Source organism: Corylus avellana, chromosome ca7 (genome assembly GCF_901000735.1).
Source record: "Corylus avellana chromosome ca7, CavTom2PMs-1.0".
Classification (NCBI taxonomy): domain Eukaryota; kingdom Viridiplantae; phylum Streptophyta; class Magnoliopsida; order Fagales; family Betulaceae; genus Corylus; species Corylus avellana.
The window spans coordinates 21,412,514-21,432,654 of NC_081547.1; the positions used below are offsets into that span (position 1 = coordinate 21,412,514).

Consider the following 20,141-nt stretch of genomic DNA (forward strand, 5'->3'; position numbering starts at 1 on the left):
TGAGAGAGATAGATTAGCACAATAATGGCAAGAATGGGCATAAGATTTGAGGATTATTATTTTTGAATACTAACCTTTTGCTTTGTTTACAACTATTTTGCTGTCTCAAGTCTTAGGTTTATTTCTGTATTTTTATCTTCTTCCAAGTATTTTGTTCGAAAAGTACTAAAAACCTGGCCTATATAAAAGGCATATGGACTACGTTATTTTTCAATTAATTTTTTAAGTATTAATAATCAAATTTCAGTCTTTCTTAATTATTTTTCCTCTTTGGGGTGACTGACCTTTCTCTTCCCTAATCAATGATTTTCTCTCATTCTGAATTAGCCTTCAATCCTTAGTTTTTGTTTATTGTCAAGGAAGCTACACTTGCAACTTATGCAAATGGATGAAATTTGGACAGATTTTATTGTAATAGGCTCACGTAAACTTCAATAAATCAATTTATTTCAGAAAACAATATGATACAACAATGTTATTCAGGCACATACCTCATATGTTACAAAACTCAACGGGTGGGTTACTATTGCATTTACTTGGAGAATGTAGTAGAATTTTTCATACAAAATATTAATCTACAAGATCAACCACGTCATCTTTCTAAGAACTTGCTTAGAACAGTTTTTCTCAAAGGAACCTCCTCGTCCTCATCATCTTTCTCGGACTTAACACTTGTGTTCAGAGCACAACGTATAACTGAGTTCACCTGCATCCTCAATGTAGCATTGTCAACGAATATATCTGTCACTATCTTCCTCAACTCATCATCAGTTGTCCTTTTATAACTGCCGTTTATACTGCGGGTTTCGTCCGCTGGCATAACAGCATTTTCTACATCTTGTGCAAGGAGCTGTGCCTGTTCCAATTTTATGAACAATATGTAATAATAGGAAAAATAAGATGCAACATAAAAATAAAAAATTTAAGTCTATTTCCAAATATACTATTTTTGTCTGCCCTTGTCAGATCTGAAAGGAGAGGAAAAGAACATGCTTTTGTGCATGAATAACTTTCTCATTTCATATCAGCCTGAAATGCACCCCACTAGTTGAAATGGATCCAAAATATTTTAAAAATAAAACACTTATATTTCATATAAGAAACAGTGAAAGAAAAAGTTTTATACCCCAAATGAATTACTCTTGCATCAGTCTTCAAAATTGAGATTGGCAAGGACATATTACAGCAAGCAAAACAGAGAGAATTGAATCAAGGTGTAAAAGATACCTCTGCAAGCAGGAGACCAATTCTATTGTCAGATGTTGTCAACAAATCTATTGCATCAGATGGTGATGAAGTGTCCATAGTTAATTTATCTTCCTCTTCAACGAGAAAATTAACACTACATTCTTGAAGCCTATCACGAAGAATTCCACATTCATGCAGTAACTTGGAATTAGCAGTATTTGCTTGCTCCATTTTTTGCTTTTCCTTTTGAAGAAGCCTCTGAATGAGACACAAGGAACAACAGCATGAAATAGACGAGTTTTGCAAATGATCTAAAATAGTAACAATCAAACGTCTAAATACAAACCAATCAGCAAAAAATGTTAGAAAAAAAATAGTGCATTCTGATTGGGAATGATTTCGAAATAATAGCCACTAATGAGAGCCCAGATTCAGAATATCCAAAAGACTTGGTTGTTTCATCTCTATGTCGTGCTTTTGGGGTAGCCTGTGTGGGTGTGGGAGTGCATGCCCGCATATGGATAACCAATTGGTTCTCCTACTCTCAGAAAAGTAGAATTTCTCCCCATTAGTTGTTTGATACATACAAAGTTTCTAAAACCAAAACAATTGCTTTGTCCATATGGTCCAGATGGATAATATAACCCGTCAAATGATTCTTAGTTCGCATGCCTTTAAAAGCCACCTTAGGTACAACCAACAGTCACTAAGACCATTGACATGTACTTTTTTTTTTTTGTAAGTAATCGTAATTTTATTGAAAAGCACAAGGGCTGAACCCAAGTACACAATAAGTATACAAGAGAGACACCTAGCTAGTAGTAGAAAAAAGATAAAATATATATATATATATTAGAGACAAGCGCTCCAGCCCAATAAAAAAGAGTAAGAGGATAAAGCGCTCAATTCCACCAAAGTCCTCTCACGGTCTTCGAAGCTCTAATTGTTTCTTTTCCTCTAAAGACACCACATAAGGCAAGATAAAATCATCTTCCAAACTGCATCAACTTAAACCTACCAACAATCGCTTTCCAGCAAGCAATGAGATGTATCACCTGACTAGGCATAAACCAGGCCAACCCTACACTGCTGAAGATAATATTACAAAGAGCACTGGCAATCTCACAGTAGCGTAGAAGATGATCTACTTACTCTCCATTCTTCTTGCACACATAACACCACTCAACCACAATATGTTGTTTTCTTAGATTGCCCATGGTGAGGATCTCCCTTAATGTTGTTGTCCAAGTAAAGAACGCCACTCTCAAGGGAACCTTATTCCACCAAATACCCCTCCATGAGAAATGAGTACTATCATGGGAAATAAGAACATTATAGTATGGAGAATAACTTCTATACGGACCTGGCATGAATTAGGTTCTTTGTGCCCTCCAATACAAGAGACACATCAGCATCTCAGACAAAATAACATAAAAACCAAAACACAAGATCAAAACCCCCTTTCCCCATTCAATTGGCAAACAAGAATCCCACGAGCCATTCCCCGCCACTGCAAGATCTTGTTGCATTTCCCCTTGGATTTATGCGCCACCATTTCATGGCTACTCCGTTTCCCCCCAGAGTTCTTGAGGAATATATTTATCAGTCTAAGCTCCCCATGATCCTGCACTCCACCAAAGGAATTTGCTTATTCTGCCAATAGCTAGGACAAGTGCTCTACGAGGAAATTAACAACAAAATTGGCCATATATGCTTATCTCCCTCCCTTAAATCTTTTAAAAACTCAAAAACATGGTGAGGGAAGGGAGACGAAAGAGGGAAGGGAGGATGTAAGTTGTTTACCCTAAGATTTTTCTTTTTTCTTGTTCTTAGTTGAGGTGGAAGTGGTTAGGGAAGAAAGATATTGAGAGGGAACAGATGATGAAAGAAGTAGACGCAGGTATTCAAAATAAGTGTGAAGTATGAAGAGAGACTTGTTGGGTTCCCAACGATGTAGTGGCTTGGTGGGGTTCTTGTTGCCTGTTGAATGGGGAAAGGGGGTTGTCGATTGAATGGAAAAAGAGGGTTTTGATCTTATGTTTTCGTCTATATGTTATTTGGTCACCAAAGACATGGTGTATGCCAGGTCCTTATAAAAGTTATCTATAGTATGATCCGACATCAAACAACCTTCTCTTAGAAGATACCCAATAAAGCTTGTCTTCCCCCCTCTCACTCTAAAGGAACATAACAAGGTGAAAAACGAGGTAAAGAGATCCACTCCCAATCGTGAGTAGCTTTGAGAAAGTTAATATTCTACTGATTAGAGGTACTAAAGAGCTCCAAATGGTCTGCCACTGCAGCTTCCTTAGAATGGGCTATTTTATACAAGTTCAGAAAAGCTATTTTGAGGGCTTGGTCCCTGTACCATACATCATGCCAAATATGAAATTTAGAGTCATCACCGACCACAAGTTCAGTAAGGCTAGAAAAATCCCCCAAGTCCCTTATGATATTTTTCCAAAGCCCCACCCTATACGACCCATGGACCTCATTGGAACACCACCTTCCCCAAGCAATGCCATATTTATGGTCCACAACGAACCTCCAAAAGGCATCTCTCTCATGAGCATAGTGCCAAAGCCACTTCTCTAAAAGAGCTCAATTGAACACAAGCACATTTTGAAGCTTGTGGGTTCAAAAAGAGGGGAAACAAAAAGAAGATGCACGCATTTCCGTTTCGTGAATCAAAGGCTATTGTAGTAGTGCCATGTGGATAATGCAAGTATTCCACGTCTCAACTTAATATGTTTAAGCCAGGGTGTTATATCTATTGCCCCTAGTTTCTTTGGTATAAGAGAGATGAAGGTGGCATTGAGGCTTTTTCCAAACATACCTCTCATACCTCTAGCATGAAAATCATGCAAGACATTCATAATGTTTGCTTTGAGCACCTCCTAACAAGTTTGGAAGAAAAACCATCAGGCCATCAGGACCAGGAGCCTTGTCATAGTTAAGGGCTTTCATCACCTCAAAAACATCAATCTCCTCGAAAGGTCTCTCCAACCAAATGGCCTCCTCCCCCTCAATAGACTTGAAACTTTGGCCATCCAACCTAGGTCATCAACTATAACGCTCGGTGAACAAGTTATCATAGAACTGCACAATATGTTCTCTAGTCAGTCTGATCTGAACAAACTATGTCATTAACCACCAATTGCTGTATGGTTTTATTCCTTCTATTCGAATTGGCCACTCACTGAAGGAACTTTGTGCACTTGCCACCCTCTTTTAACCAAAATACCCTCGATTTTTGCCTCAAACTCATCTCCTCCAAAAGAATTGACCTCTCCAAATAATTAACCACTGTAGCCTTCCTTGTTATCTCCTCATATAAACCTCTCTCTTCCTCCAAACCCTCTAGAACCCGCAATCAGTAGGGTTACTTGTCGCGCTAGCTAAAGCATGAGCTCTTCTTTCTTGCTCATTGGGTGCCCTTGTTCTAAGAGAATTCTTCCAACACCTCCTGTTTCTTTCTCCCTATGTTACCAAGCTCTTAAATTAGCTTTAGAGCCTTGTGTTTGTGAGCCAGAATATAACTTGGACAACCCTGAAAGTGGTAAGAGGACTACCATATCAACAAATCCTTCTGATTTTAGCCACAAGTTTCAAACTTGAAATATATTATAGCTCCAAGAAGATCTTCACAGTCAAGAAGAATAGGTAAGTGACCCAAGCATAGTCTGGGTAACCTCTTTTGAATCAAATCAGGGAACTAGGCTTCCCAATCTTGGGAAACAAGAAATCTATCAATCCGAGACCATGATGGGAGGTCCCAGTTGCTAGACCGTAAAAGAACCACCCACTAGAGGAATATCCATGAGCTCCTGCTTCGAAATGAAATCAGAAAACTCCAACATAGCTGGACAGTAGTAACAGGCCACACCTAATCTCTCACTAGGAAAGCGCGTGACATTGAAATCCCCTTGATGCACTATGTTAATATGGCCATAAATTTGAGATCATAACTCCAGCCTTGCATTTTTTCTTAAACCCATCAAAACTGTACTAAAAATATGTTAACAAACAATTTTTCCTTTAGCTAGTTATACATACAACAAGTAATAAACCCATCAAAACTGTACTAAAAAACTAATTATCCATAAGGAAAAATCAGGAAATATTAAAAGGATAATGTTAGTTCAAGACACATGGAAGAACCAGAAACCATATTATATACCCAAGTACATACAAAATAAATAAATAAAAATTTAAATAATAAAAAAAAAAAAAGGATGTTACCTCTACTTCTAGTTTTTCTTTCATTAATTGGCTGAGCTCCTGCTTCAAGTCTAACTGAGAACTTCGAAGAGATTTGACCTCTTTAACCAGCAGCTTTACATCTGCCTTTGATTTCACCTCAAACTCTTCATGACATCTCTGCAAGTTCTCAAGCTGTTCTCTAGCAAAATCCAACTCCTGCAGCAACGTTTTTTTCTCTTGAATGATTGCTATTTTTGTTGACTCTGCACGCACCTTTTCATCCTGGAACATTCTTGCAAATCATAACTGAAGCCCCCCAAAAACAGAATAAGGAGATACAGAAAGTGATAGCAGTGGGAAATGTCTTACCTGTTCAGACTTCAAGTTTAGTTCCAACTCCAAGCACTTACTGCGAAGCTCCTCCATATCCCACTGCATTTGAGTAAATCTTTCCCTTTCAGTTAAAACAGCCTGTTCCATGTTATCTTTACAATTCTGTCTGGTAGTTTCAAGCTCCACTTCCAAATCTTTGACCTAAAAAAGAATATCCCCCATTTATGAATTACATGTATGGTATGGTACTTAAATTGATCCTGAAAATATTAAAGTAAATAACCAACAATAATCACAACAATCACAAAGTGAAAGTAGGCAAAAGATTCTATTAAGTTTGCCTCCATTGGAGTACAAAACACACTTAAATAGACAAACGACTAAACCCTAGTGTAGGGCAACACCCATTTATTGAATTACCAAAAACACCCTTGCCTCTTGAAAATTAAATAAAACATAAAACTAAATACTAATAACCCAGTTATTAGACCTAAATAAAACTAGATTATAGTAAAATTTGTGTCTTGCCCCTTGCATCAAACTTCTGTTTCACTCTTTTGTGGATCACCAAACAAGAAATTCCTAATGTAATTTTGGCGAAGAGGAGGGGCGAACCTACATGCACTTCCAAATTTCTGCCTAAGTATATGCCAATTTTGAATATGAAAATAAACAAACTAAAACCAATAAAATAACCCAGTTTTATGGTTTCCAAATAAGTGTGGGGAACTGTAGTCTACTATTTACATGGCAATCTACTATTAGATCCTGTTGTTGCACTTCCACATGTAGTGCTGGTGAGGAGAGGATGGCACAAACCCATAAGAGCCACCCCTGCAAGTGCAACAGTTGCAATTGACCCACAAGCTACTGGCATTACCAAGCCTTCAACGAAATTGTGACCTGTAGTGTTATACAGTCCGAAACAACTAACCCCTCCCGATCACTGTATCAAGTAGAGAGGTGAGAAAGGTCACCATGAAAACAACCCTTGCAAGGAAGTCTCCCTTTAGTAGAGAACTGCAGGCACCTAAATTTATGCAGACACCACGTCTCCACAGAGCACCAATTAACAAATAATTCTACAGAAAAAGTTCCAACTCAAAATCCATTCAGAATTGATTAACAAATAAACTGTAAGGTGTGACCAGAAATAAATAAATAAAATGTAAGATGCATCTTTTAGCATGCACCGTTCTGCATGCAAAACTAATTTAAAATGGAAGAGAACTCGCAGGATATCATGACAAGAACTCCTAGCAGCTTTCTCCATAAAATTGTTTTATTTGTAGCCAACATAAAAATGTCAAAATATAAATATGCGCACAAAGAGAGAGGGATATAGAGACAGAGAGTACTGATATTCAGAATTGGATGGGAATAACTGTCATCTACAAAATCAACTGGTTTGCCATAAAATATAAGGCCCAACTATCAGATCAATGGACACCAATATATGGTATCTATCCCTATTTGTAAAAGAGCAAATGACTGATGTAAAGTTATTACAACCAAGCTAATGAATAGTAATAACTATTTCATTCCATCTTCATTCATTTCTGGTAATAGTTATTCATTTTCCCAATGGAATTGTCATTCCACATACCAAACGTGCCCTAAAGAATCAGAATTACCAAAAACAAACTTATTAATGTTATAAAATATACCTTTGTCGTGAGGAATTGTCTCACAGCAACTTCTTGATTCAATCTTGCTATAAGATCCTCCAAGTCTGTTTTTGCTGTGGCTAGTCTCCGCTGCATGGTAACAAGTACCCTATTCAATTTATGTCGTTCATCAGAGGGAAGAGCAACCAGTAAATCCCTTGGAAGCTGTAAATCTGGGTTGCCAAAAGAATCCATGTTTCTTGGAGCTTCAGGACCTTCAGAATGGTCAGGGTAATCACCACGTAAATTGGCTGCCCCTATATTCGATATTTCACTGGCTTTTACAGAGCTCAAGTCACTTCCAACACTCTCAGTTGAGAGTCTATGAACGTGGCCAGCCGGCTTGCAGTCCCCTAGTTCAGGAAAAAACTCTGTTCCATCCATGCGGAGAAGTTTAGCATCGGAAGTATTCTCGACTATTTCATCCCTGCCTGTACTGTAGCCCTCACTTCCTGTATGCATTCTACGCCTGGAAAATCTTTGTAGGCTCTCCCGAATAAACTTTCTGTTAAACATGCCATACTTGTCAGTTGTTCCAATTGGATCAAATAGATCTTGTTCAGATATTGAATTCTCCATGCCAAGATCAGCGGAACCATCATCCCAGTGTCTTGGTGTTCCGACCTCAGATATCTCATAAGGAGTATCATTACCATGATCTGATGCAATTGATGAACTCGCAGCAAGCACAGAAACATCTGAGTTGGCATGGAACAGAGATGATGGAAACATCTGAGTTGAAGAATATGCATCTGGAATTTTCTGATTCTCATCATTGAATGCTGAAGATTAAAAACACAGGATTGCATTAATTTGGTGGTAGGGACTTATATTCTACTTCTTAATATCACCACTAAGTGTGGTTCATAATTCAGAAAACTAATATAATTCTGATTCCAAGATGCAACAAGGAAACACCTACAAGACCTCGCAGCAGCTTCTAGCTCAAGAAAGGTTGCCATTGGAGCACTTCTTGATAAATCAATGTCCGACAATAGTTTTTCCAGCCAATCCTCCAAGGAACACTTTCGCTGCAACAAACTAACCAATTTGAGAATATTATTACTGTTATTTTGAGGAGATATATACTTGATTTTTAAACTCTTCAGTACTAACCAACAAAAATTAAAATGCTTGATAGTGTAATACTGGCAGCAGATAATCAATGCAGCCAAATATTATAAAAGTGGGCCACTGCCCAAAAATTGCACACTAATTATTGAACACATGAACCAAATATTTAGACAGAGAATTGGAAAAAGGAGAAACCTAGAATTTGCAAAGCCAAATTAAAATGGACCATTTATTATCCATGCCATGAACTACTGTATACTTTCACTTCATACATTTTCTACAATTTCCAGGTTCTATTAGAAGCCAAAATTAAGGGTCAAACAAGCTACGCTATCATTTCATGTGCCTAAGAAACTGAAGCAAGAGTTTTACCCTTATTATTATCCCTGTAGACAGGAAGCTTAAGGCACATGCTATGAAACTTAAAACAATCCTTCAAAAGCTTCATGCAATAACATATTAACAGCCTAACCAAACATGCCAAACAAAACAAAATTTACCCATAATAAGTGAAGTTCAAGATCATCAGGCTCATCAACGCCTACACAGTAATGAGTAGGAATTTTCATACAATAACACCAAGAGTAATGACCACGTCCATCCAACCAACAGGCAATATACTGTGAAAAGTAATCTCTGAACGTCCTCACATACGCCTTGATAAGGCACGACCAACCTTCTAATAATGGAAAGGAAATAAACCTCAAATTTCATAGAAAGGCAATATAGTGAGATAAACTCACACCTTCCCAAGCAAACCTCAAGTGTAAATAGAATGCAGACCAAGAAAGACTGTCATCATGACATTATCCTAGATTCATCTGCAGCCTTCAATGAAATTACCAGTAGTGGTTCTGCTTTTGCAGGGCTTAAACCAATCTTGATGCTCAGATCCTTCCATATAGTTCAGTTCTATATTGTATAGATACTTCCATACACATCCATTCAGCAGAAAAACTCAACTCCAAGAAACAATTAACTCCTGTTAGAAGGGTTAAAACAAGAAAGGGGACCACTATAGCAGAACTCAAAACTTCCCCTTCAGTCCATTAAGCATTTTATTCATAAAGCAGTGGTGAGAATCAGTTGCACAATCTACACAATTCAATGCTCATGCAATGTGTCCGGAAGAGTATATCTAATCTAGATATCAATTCTGAATGTCATGAAATGGTTAAAGAAAATTAGATAATTGCCACAAAAGAGTATGATAGACAAACAAGAAAATCATGTAACCCACCTCTTCCAAAAGTTTCCGGCTGTTCATTTTCAAAATCCTCTTTGGAGGAGCTGGAGGCAGATTTTTCATAGGAAATGCCTTTCGGACCTACAAAGCCAGTAAAAAAATGAATACATATTCCAATCAGAATATGAAAAATGATATGATGTATTCACCAATGCAGAGAATGACAAAAGTCAAAAACACATTTACGGATATTTTAATTTTGGAAAACAACGCAAAATGCCTGCAATTATGAGAAAAACAGAAAATGCTTTATTTAGGGTGATACACAGGAAATGCCACTTACTTCAGAAAAAAGCTTCAAAAAATCATTAAATCTTCGTAATATCACTCGAGTAGTAGTAATCCCTTCTGGAGATTGTATACCAACTTGAACCCTGTAAAACTGTTCTCTATGAATGTTAAAACAGAATAACTAAAGTGGTGTACAGTTAAACCTAAAATTACACAGAACCAGCTCAAAACACTACTAAGCAACTCCCAGTGTCAGAAACTTTGCTGATAATATAACTCATACTATTCAGATTTTACCATTTGAAAATCTCATTGCTTCAACAAATTAGATAACTTAGCTACCAGTAACTAGAGAAACAAACCATTCTCCACAATCATTTATAAAAAATCGTACCTCATGAACCTGTTTGTAATAAAGAAGACAGAGAAGTGGAAAAAGAATGTGTGATACATATTACAGCATTGTTACCCTATGAAGCCCAATTAAAGAAATGGGTAAAACTAGACAGCTTCGAACCCAACATCTCTATTATTTACTAAAGAAGAAAATAAATGAAATCTCTTATCTTATGAAACAAATTTTCACTTGCTTTAACAAAACGTGTCAAGAATAAAGATGATGAAAACAGACAAGTAAAGACCATAAAAGTTTCTTGACATTGAAGTTGCATTGAAGCCGCATTAACAATAGCAACTAACCTTAAATTATGATTGAAGATACTTCTACAAAACAAACAAGAATGAAGATCTTCTGAGAATTCCAACTTGAAACAGTAAAGGAAAAAGAGGTCAGAAACACACTCAAGAAGACACAACAAGTTTAATGCCACTTGAGTTGTCAGTTGTTTAATACTGTGTAAGAATGACATAACTGTCAGTTGTTTTTTGACTTTTTGTTCTTCTTTTTTCTTCAGTTTAGGGGTTCCCTTGCATTCTCCATGTGCACTAGGGTTGCGCCCCTTTGCGCTTAATTAATCATATCGACATTACTTATCAAAATAATAAATAAATAAAAAAGAAAAGAAAAATTAACTGCCATAACAAACACTTATAAGACGCACGTATAAAAGAAACAGCTAACATTTATCAAACCTATAAACAGCAAAGTGGTTTTGATCTAAAATAGTTGAAAATAAAACATTATAAATTAAAATTATATATATACATACCGCCACAAGATCTGAACCTCTTGATTTGGGAAGGAAAAGCCAGGAAGGAATTGTGACGCAGTAACTCCAACCAGAATGAAAATCATGTGGCCAAACAGTGTCACGTCCATCCTACATTCCAAGAGTAGGAAACATTGTCATAAATGGAAAGATTTACAAAACCTCAATGCCAAGCTCTGTGATATGTGCCAGTGCCTGTAGAGATCATACCAGTAAAACAGAGAGGGAAAAAAATCTCTAAACCTGCTGATCCAGGCTCACCCACCAAATATATATAGAAGAAAAATTTTAGACAAGTTCATTTGATAGTCAAAAACACAAAATCGGTGATGTCTTAGCCAGGTATCAATTATACATAGCCGGAGCCTGTTTGGCTGTCCCAATCATGGAATCGATTCTTTAATATTCAATGTATTTGACCATATAATCCATCATATATTTTGATAATAAATACTTTTTTAAGCATAACAATATACCATGGGTGAAAACTAAGCTATGTTTGTTAAACATTTTGAAAACTGCTTTTTGTTTTTTGATTTGAAGAAGTTTTTGATGCGACAAAAAGTTGAGAAGCGTTTTTGGTGGGGCCCACATTTGAAAAGTGCTGTAGGTAAACCTTTTGAAAAGTGTTTTGTGTTTTTAAAGAAACAAACACTAAACATGCAAACACTAATTTATTTTTCAGGTGTGGGGCTGACTTTCTTTTAGATAATTAAAAAAAAAATAAAAAAAAGAGTGGCTTGGCAGAGGAGAAGGGTGGCTGCGCAGCCACCCCTCTCCTCTGTTGGGGGTGTCTGTGCGACCACCGCTCTCTCTGTTTTTATATATCGTTTTTTTTTTTTTAAGTAATAAATCAAGCTCCACAACAATAATAAGGTGTAGGAAGTTTTTTAAAAGGCGCACATTGTTCAGTTTTATACACAATTGTTCACCGAAAGCTGTAGTCGAAGGCCCATACCGGATGGCTTATCGTTTTAGTCTATTGGAAGTGAGGAAGGTTTGTGGTTAGAAAGTGATTTTGAAGAAAGTGAGGTGCTAGAGGTGGTAAAGTGAGGTCCATCGTTTCAGGCCCCGATGGTTTCTCTTTGGGTTTTGTGCAAACCTGTTGGGAGGTAATTAAAGAAGATATAATGGCTGTTTTCAGAGATTTCTACAGCAAGGGGAGGTTTCAAAAAAGCCTTAATGCAACATTTATAGCACTCATTCCAAAAAAAGCGGGGGCAGAGGAGTTAAAGGACTTTTGACCTATTAGTTTGGTGGGCATTGTGTATAAATTGATTTCCAAAGTGCTAGCGAATTGATTGAAAAATGTGTTAGAGAAGATAATATCGAAGTCTCAAAATGCATATATCAAGGGGAGACAGATTCTAGATTCGGTTCTGATAGCTAATGAATGTATTGACAGCCATCTTAGATCTGGAGAACTCGGTTTGTTATGTAAATTGGACTTAGAGAAGGCGTATGAACACGTGAGTTAGGAGTTTTTGCTATTCATATTGCAACGAAGTGGGTTTGGGGAGAAATGGAGGAATTGGATAGCGTTCTGTATTTCTACAGTCCGATATTCAGTTTTGATTAATGGAGAACCCTCAGGTTTTTTTAATAGCTCCCGGGGTATAAGACAAGGGGATCCACTATCTCCTTTTCTGTTTGTTATTGTGATGGAGGCTCTAAGTAGAATGATGGAGGCTACTGAAACTAGTGGTCTTGTGGCTGGTTTTTCAGTGGGAACAAGGAACAATCCTGGTCTTAGTGTCTTACATTTGCTGTTTGTTGATAACACATAGATTCTTTGTGGGGCCGACGAGGAACATCTTAGAAATCTACGGTATCTTTTTCTATGTTTTAAAGCAGTCTCAGGGCTAAAAATTAACTTGTTAAAGTCTGAGATTGTTCCAATTGGTGAGGTAGAGGATGTTGATAGGCTGGCAAACATTTTTGGGTGTAGGGTGGCAGGATTACCTATGATATATTTGGGTCTTCCTTTGGGGGCGCCTTATAAGTCTACCACCATTTGGAATGATATTATTGAGAAGATGGGAAGGAAATTGGCAGGTTGGAAGAAAATGTATCTATCAAAGGGTGGGAGGCTCACACTAATCAAAAGTACCTTGTCCAACCTCCCTACGTATTTCTTGTCTCTATTTTCTATTCCGGTGAGTGTGGCGAATAGATTGGAGAAGCTACAAAGAGATTTCCTGTGGGGGGGTCTAAATGAGGAGCCTAAGTTCCATCTAGTGAAATGGGCTCAAATTTATTCTCCCATGCAAGATGGTGGGGTTTAGGAATTCGAAACTTTGCGCACTTTCATTCTCGCTTTATTAGGTAAATGGTTATGGCGATATGCAACGGAAAGGGAAGCGTATTGGAGGTTGGTTGTAGAAGTATGGGTGTATGAACGGTGGATGGTGTACCAAGGTGGTAGAGGACCCTAATGGAGTTGGGGTGTGGAAACATATTCGGATAGGGTGAGAAGTTTTCTCGAAATTTATTAGCTTAGGAGTAGGAGATGGCTCCCACATTAGATTTTGGCATGATATTTGGTGCGGGGATCAGTACTTAAAGGAAGCATTTCCTGCGCTATTTCGAATTGCGAGCAATAAGGAGGCATGGGTTAGGGATCATATGCAGCTGGCTGGTCAATGATGTTATATAGTGGAATGTTCCTTTTTCACGGGCGGTCCAAGATTGGGAGGTAGAGGTGGTAATGGCCTTTTTTGGGAAGTTATATGCTTTGCGTAATCACATGGGGGTGTCGAATTGCATGCGGTGGACTCCTTCTAAACGACATATCTTTGAGGTCAAGTCTTTTTTTTCGTAAGCTTTCTTCTTCGAAGATAGATGTGGCTTCCTCTTTCCCGTGGAAGAATATATGGAAAGTAAAAGTTCCATTGAGAGTTAGTTTCTTTGTGTGGACGGTGACTCTTGGAAAGATTTTGATCTTGGATAATTTGCATAAAAGAGGTATCATTGTGGTGGGATGGTGTTGTATGTGCAAGCACAGTGGCGAGTTTGTAAACCATCTTCTCCTTCACTGTGAAGTGGCCCGAGCTTTATGGAGTATGGTTCTCTCTCTTTTTGCTGTTATATGGGTCATGCCTAGAAGAATGGAAGATTTGTTAGGCTGTTGGCGCGGTCAGCGAGGTAATATTTTAGCTAAGGAGGTATGGTGAATCGCATCACTGTGTGTAATGTGGATTATTTGGCGAGAGTGGAATGGAAGATGTTTTGAAGATCAAGAAAGGTCAATGGAAGAGCTTAAAAAGTTGCTTATTCAAACTCTGTTCCATTGGGCAAACGCTTTTAGTGTACCTCAATTTTCTACTATGCCTCAATTTTTATCTTTATGTTCCTTTTTTTGCCTTTAGTGGGGCCTTTCTTTGTATACTCCCTGTGTACTAGGATTGTGCCTCTCTGCGCTTTTCAATGAATCACTTATTAATCAAGAAAAAAAAAAAGGAAGTTTTTTAAAAGGTCTGTTGAGTTTTCTCTTTAAATATTTTGTATTCTGTTTTTTGAAAACTATAAAGTGTTTTGTGTTTTGAAAAGTGAATCGTATTTTACAATATTACACCACTTAATAACTTCTCGTAAGATCAATCCTTACCGAACCTACTATGAGATTATATGACCAACACATGCCCATAATACTTGCCATATATAAAGATTATCGGAGATTAAGAACTACCTTGTCTAAAAAATGTTCAATTTTTTTTTTTTATATATATATACTTTACAATGCAGTAAACAAATAAGTTTTGGATTAGATAGTAAATAACAAATTGATGTGAAATTTAGCATGCATGATATGTGTATAGAAGACATGTAATCCAAAATGGTGTACTTGGCAAAATACTATTCTAATTGAAAGTTATAGAATGGTGTAAAAGTATAAGAAACACACCCAGAAATTCAATTAGATTTGACCCAACCACAATAACAAAAACAAAAAAGATATTCAATTTCACTACGCTTATTAAAAAAAGGGGATTATTCCCAGAAGCAACCATGGCAACTTTTCAGACACATAAATCAAATTAAATTACTTCTTCAGAATTGAACAGCTTGATCAATTCAAACAGTCAGCTAAAACAAACTCAAAAATTAATTACCAAAACCCACTAACTAAATTCAAAGCCACCAAAATAAAAACAACAAATGGGAAATTATGCCAACCATTCCCAGAGGCCCCATCAAGTCAAACAGTCAGCTCTAACGAACACAAAGCATTTACCAAATTAACCAAACCCACAAATTAAAAATTCAACCCCACAAGAAAACAATTTTTTTTTTTTTTAAAAAAAAAAAAAGGTGGATCAAACACAAAAAGAAAAGAGTACCCATTTGCGAGGAGGGGGGCTCCAGTCCATGCCCAAAGGGAGCGGCGACTTGCCGTCATGGCGGTGCTTTGGAGGGCTGCGATTGGCCATCACACGCCTGTCACCACCGTTGTTATCAACAAAATCATCGTCGTCGCAAGGGGCAGTTGTGGAATTGGAAGAGGAAGAAGTCCGGCGATGAGAGAAGGGTTGGAGGATTGGATCGGATAAGTTGAGGTTGAAGTCCAAGAGAGAGAGGTCGTGCGCGTAGAGATTCATTTTTTATCTCTAAGCCTTCGTGATTGTCTCTGCTCTCCTGTGACCGACTTGTAAAACTTCAAACGAACGGAGAGATTCAAAGCAATCTAGTTCTTTCAAGTTTCCGTGGAGTTTTTTTTTTTTTTTGTCTCTCTATTCAATACCGGGCACGGGGGCAAGGGAAAAGGGGAAAGTTTCCGTGGAGTTTGATACCTGTTGACACCTGTAACCTGTTGATACTTTGGATGTTGACGACGTAACGTCCGATGCTACTTGCATTCCTAAATTTCATTTACCTCCCTAGAGAAAATTTTTAGGAAAAAATATATATGAAAAAGCCCTACAAACTACTGGTAGTTTGTAATATAATTTTTTAATGTTTAAAAGTTATTAAAGTAGTCCTCTAAACTATCAAAATGTATTAAAAATGTCACTTATTTTTTTATATTATACTCCCATTCTTTTTTTTATATTCCTATAATACCCCTATTCTTTTAACAAATAAAATAATAAAATAATTGTAAAAAAAAAAAAAAAAAATTACAAATTGCTTCATGTCCTATTAAAGTAAATTTAGTCCTTGGAGTCAAATTCTGTTAAAAAATTATTTTTATTCGCCCATTGATTTACTTTAATATGACATAAAGCAATTTGTAATTTAGATCAACTACAGTGACTAATTATTTATTTATTTCAATTTTTTTTTATATTTTAAAAAAATTGTTCTGTTATTTTTACAATTATTTTATTATTTTATTTGTTAAAAGAATAGGAGTATTATAGGAATATAAAAAAATAAGTGACATTTTTTTATACATTTTAGTAGTTTTGGGGCTACTTTATTACTTTTTGGACATTAAAGGACTATATTGAAAATGATTAGTAGTTTGGAGAGCTTTTTTATATTTTACCCAAATTCCTACAAACTTATTCTTTAAACCTAGAGAAAGTCAAGACTTAAAGAGAAGCTAAAATGTTAATTTTTAGTTTTCCTTCTTCTTATTTTATATATATATATATATATATATATATATATATAAAATAAAATAAAAAAATAAAAAAATAAAAAATAAAAAATAAAAAAAGACATTTTATTTCCTCTATCTTTTCTGAAAGTTTATAAGGATCGTGTTTTGTCTCTAACAACCAAAATATTCAACAATGAATAACTAAGTCATATTAACAAACACAAAATATGCACAGCAGAAAAATAAACAAACACAACCACAACATAGATTTTGTTCACAAAGTGGAAAACCCTTGTGCACCTCAAGGTAAAAACAACTTCGAAGCAGTCAAACTCAAGAAATCACTAAATGAAGATTCACAGTTACAGAATAGACAATACTCACAACCTTGAGGACCTCTAAATTTTGTAAGAACAATAAGCTTCCCAGCTTGTCTCTATTGTGACGATCTTCAAGCAATGCATCTTTTTACTGACCATTCGGTATACTTCTTCACCAAACACCAACCAAAGATACTAGTTTTATCATCATCAAGCAAGCAAGGCAGCAACCAACACGCCAAAGGATAAGACGCCAAACAAGAGAAATGACAGCTTCAAGCCATAATACGTCCCCTCTTGAATATTAATACCACCAAGATCTAGTGCTAGTGGAGAAAAATAGACTTTAGTGAAGAGAGAGCTCAACAAAATAATTTTCAAAAGTCTAAAGAATTAATAGTGATAGGAAAACTATTTATAGGAGACCCATTTTCTTCGTCACATCCTAACGGGACATTTTCCGGTTATGACGGAAAGAATAGATTCGTAGATTTGAGAATTTCACGTCTTAACGAGGGAACATTCCGTTATAATGGGAAGACCAAAGGTCTCATCTTCGTCACATGTCCTATCTTAACATACCAGCCGATGGGAAACCAGAGAGTCCAACTTTGGTCTCGTTACATGTCCCGTCCTGATGGGATTATTGACGATAAAACAAAGGCTTTAATTTTGCTCTCGTCACTTGTCCCATTCTGACAAGAAATCAGGGAGTTCAACTTTGCTCCCGTTACTTGTCCCATTTTGACGGGATTCCTGACGAAGAACCAAGAAGTCCAACTTTTGCTCCCGTCACATCCTCGCTTGATGCGGTTCCTGACGACAAACCAATGAGTCCAACTTCTGCTCTCGTCACATCTTTGTCATGACGTCGTACCTGACGAGAAACCAAGGAGACCACTTTTACTCTCGTTACATGTCCCATTCTAACGGTACTTCTGACGGGAAAACAGAGAACACTCGGAAGCCCAAAAAACCTTAAAATCAACTCCCAAAGTTCAACAAAGTTTTAAACACATAAACATATAAGAAATATCATTGAATACAACCAACCTAAAACCTAACATTTTTCCTATAATTAATTCGGTAAACATATAATAAATTCTTGAGTCAACGCGTGAAAACAAAAAACTCCCTTAACCTCGTTTTTTGAATTTGTCATTCGAAAAAATGTCATAAGTCCTTTCGTTATATTTTCCTCAAAATATCTAACGTCCGTTATTAAATCTCAAAACTCACAGTTTTCCACGTTAGCTTTTTTTCACCTCACTTTAAAATATTAATTTTTTATTAATTTAATTTAAAAATTAAATCTTAAAATAACAAAATTGAAGGGGTGGCCAGCGATGGGGCTGCCATCCCCCAACCAATCATGTGGTAGCTGCAAGCCACCCCCAGGGGGTTAGGGGTGGCTTTGCGGCCACCCCAAAGCCCCTGGGGGTGGCTTGTAGCCACCTCAAGGTTGGTTGGGGGGTGGGGGTGGCAGCCCACCGCTAGCCACCCCTTCAATTTTTTTTTTTTTAGATTTAATTTTTAAATTAAATTAATAAAAATTAATATTTTAAAGTGAGGTGAAAAAAAGTCAACATGGCAAAACGGTGAGTTTTGAGATTTAATAACGGACGTTAGACATTTTGAAGAAAATGTAACGGAAGGACTTATGACATTCTTTGCAATTGACTCAAGGAGTAAAAATTAAAAATACAAAAGTTGAGGGAGTTTTTTGTTTTCACGCGTTGACTTAGAGATTTATTATACATTTAGCCTTATTAATTTAAAAGAATATTTAAAATGGTGTTGGGTATTGGGCCAATCAGAAACCATTATGTTGATATCAGATGAGGTGACATCACAGGAATTAACTAAGTCCAAAACTAAGTCCATTGTTCGAGTAGCTTGTGATAGGTATGTTAGGGATATTTCACCCAACGCAGGTCTTTAGGCCCACAACTATCGGGCCATGGGTGTTTGTCAACATTAACTCAGAGAGATAAAGGCCCTTGGGAATTCTGGTACCAAGAATAGATGGGTTCGCTCAAAGAAGCTCGATGTTTGGGTTCAGAAGAAGATAGCAGTCCGCAGGTAGGAAGCATCCCGATAACAAAGGCCACCTGGGACCTAGAAACAACTTCGAGTGTCAAAACACTCGGGACAACAATGTCCTCGGAAGGGCACATGCATCCTCTCCAAGGAAGATATTCGCGGAGATATACGATGAATATGAATCCTCCAATTTGCGGAGAATACCATAATAGGCGGAGATGTAGATATCTTTTACAAATAAGGATAAGACTATATTAAAGACTCCAACCATGTGAAAATCACTCTCCATATCAAATCCCTAATTCTCGGCCAAGATGCCATGTTTGGCTAAACAATCTAGCCTATAAATAGGCCCTTACATCATGTACAAACCCTAAACTAAATAATTGGCATTAGGCATACAATTGAATCAAATCAAATGAACTAGCTTAAGCATCGGAGGAGGATTCATAGAAAACAAGTTACTAATTTAGACATTGGAACTACCCCCGGCTACCACATCCCGACAAGCTCTTTTGGTATAAGGAAATAATAAGGGAAGATATTGTAGAGTTTATTTGAATATAAAAGCAAAAAATAGTTTGGTTTCCTAAAATTAAAGGAAATTTAAGGGAAGCGATATCAAACTCCCTAAATTCCATTTCCTTGCCTAAATGTAGGAAAAATTCCTAAAACCCACTTATAGCAGACTCTATTGGTGTTCTCCAAACTAAGGGAAAGCCAAGGGCCACTTTAGCTTGCATTATCCTTATTTTAGGAAAATTCCCAATTTTTTTTTCAAAAAGCCACATGTAGCATATACACTATACCTTCTCCTAAACATTAAAAAAGCTACAATGTTACCCATTACTCAGTGTGTTGGGTATAGCTCTTTAACTTCCTTATCTATTATTTTATGGAATTTTATAAAAAAAAAAATGTGAGAGTATGTAGGAACTTACATTTTGTAAATAAATAATATTTTAATAGTGTAGGACAAATATAAAGGAAGCTATTGTGGATTGCATTTGGATAAGGAAGCAAAAAATAGTTTCATTATCTAAATTTAGGAAAAATCAAAAGGAAACTATTGAGAATGCTCAAAGGGAGACTCCCTAAATTTAAATTTTGTTATGTAAATGT

General features: G+C 36.6%; 1 protein-coding gene across 4 annotated transcripts; it reads right to left on the reverse strand.

The window, feature by feature from the left end:
* Window positions 1-425: 425 nt before the first annotated feature.
* LOC132186333 (PX domain-containing protein EREX) lies at window positions 426-15,840 on the reverse strand. 4 transcript variants are annotated; one of them, XM_059600249.1, is made up of 11 exons: window positions 15,452-15,840; window positions 11,112-11,222; window positions 10,642-10,706; window positions 9,995-10,085; window positions 9,706-9,792; window positions 8,314-8,422; window positions 7,392-8,173; window positions 5,761-5,925; window positions 5,431-5,673; window positions 1,228-1,446; window positions 426-856 (listed from the first exon to the last, which is right to left on the reverse strand). In XM_059600249.1, exons 1-11 carry the CDS (start codon window positions 15,707-15,709, stop codon window positions 593-595), a joined length of 2,394 nt encoding a protein of 797 aa, XP_059456232.1. In that variant the 5' UTR covers window positions 15,710-15,840; the 3' UTR covers window positions 426-592. The 4 variants fall into 4 exon arrangements, with proteins under 4 accessions (XP_059456232.1, XP_059456234.1, XP_059456233.1 ...); XM_059600251.1 differs by having other exon boundaries at window positions 10,642-10,665; window positions 15,452-15,604; XM_059600250.1 differs by lacking the exon at window positions 10,642-10,706 and having other exon boundaries at window positions 9,995-10,093.
* Between the last annotated feature and the right edge of the window lie 4,301 nt (window positions 15,841-20,141).

Coding starts and splice junctions, on each gene's coding strand:
- LOC132186333 (XM_059600249.1), bottom strand. CDS start 15,709: ATGAATCTCTACGCGCACGACCTCTCTCTCTTGGACTTCAACCTCAAC. Junction 10,086..10,641: donor ATCTTCAATCATAATTTAAG/GTTAGTTGCTAT, acceptor ACAGTTTTACAG/GGTTCAAGTTGGTATACAAT. Junction 8,423..9,705: donor GCCGGAAACTTTTGGAAGAG/GTGGGTTACATG, acceptor AGTTTGTTGCAG/CGAAAGTGTTCCTTGGAGGA.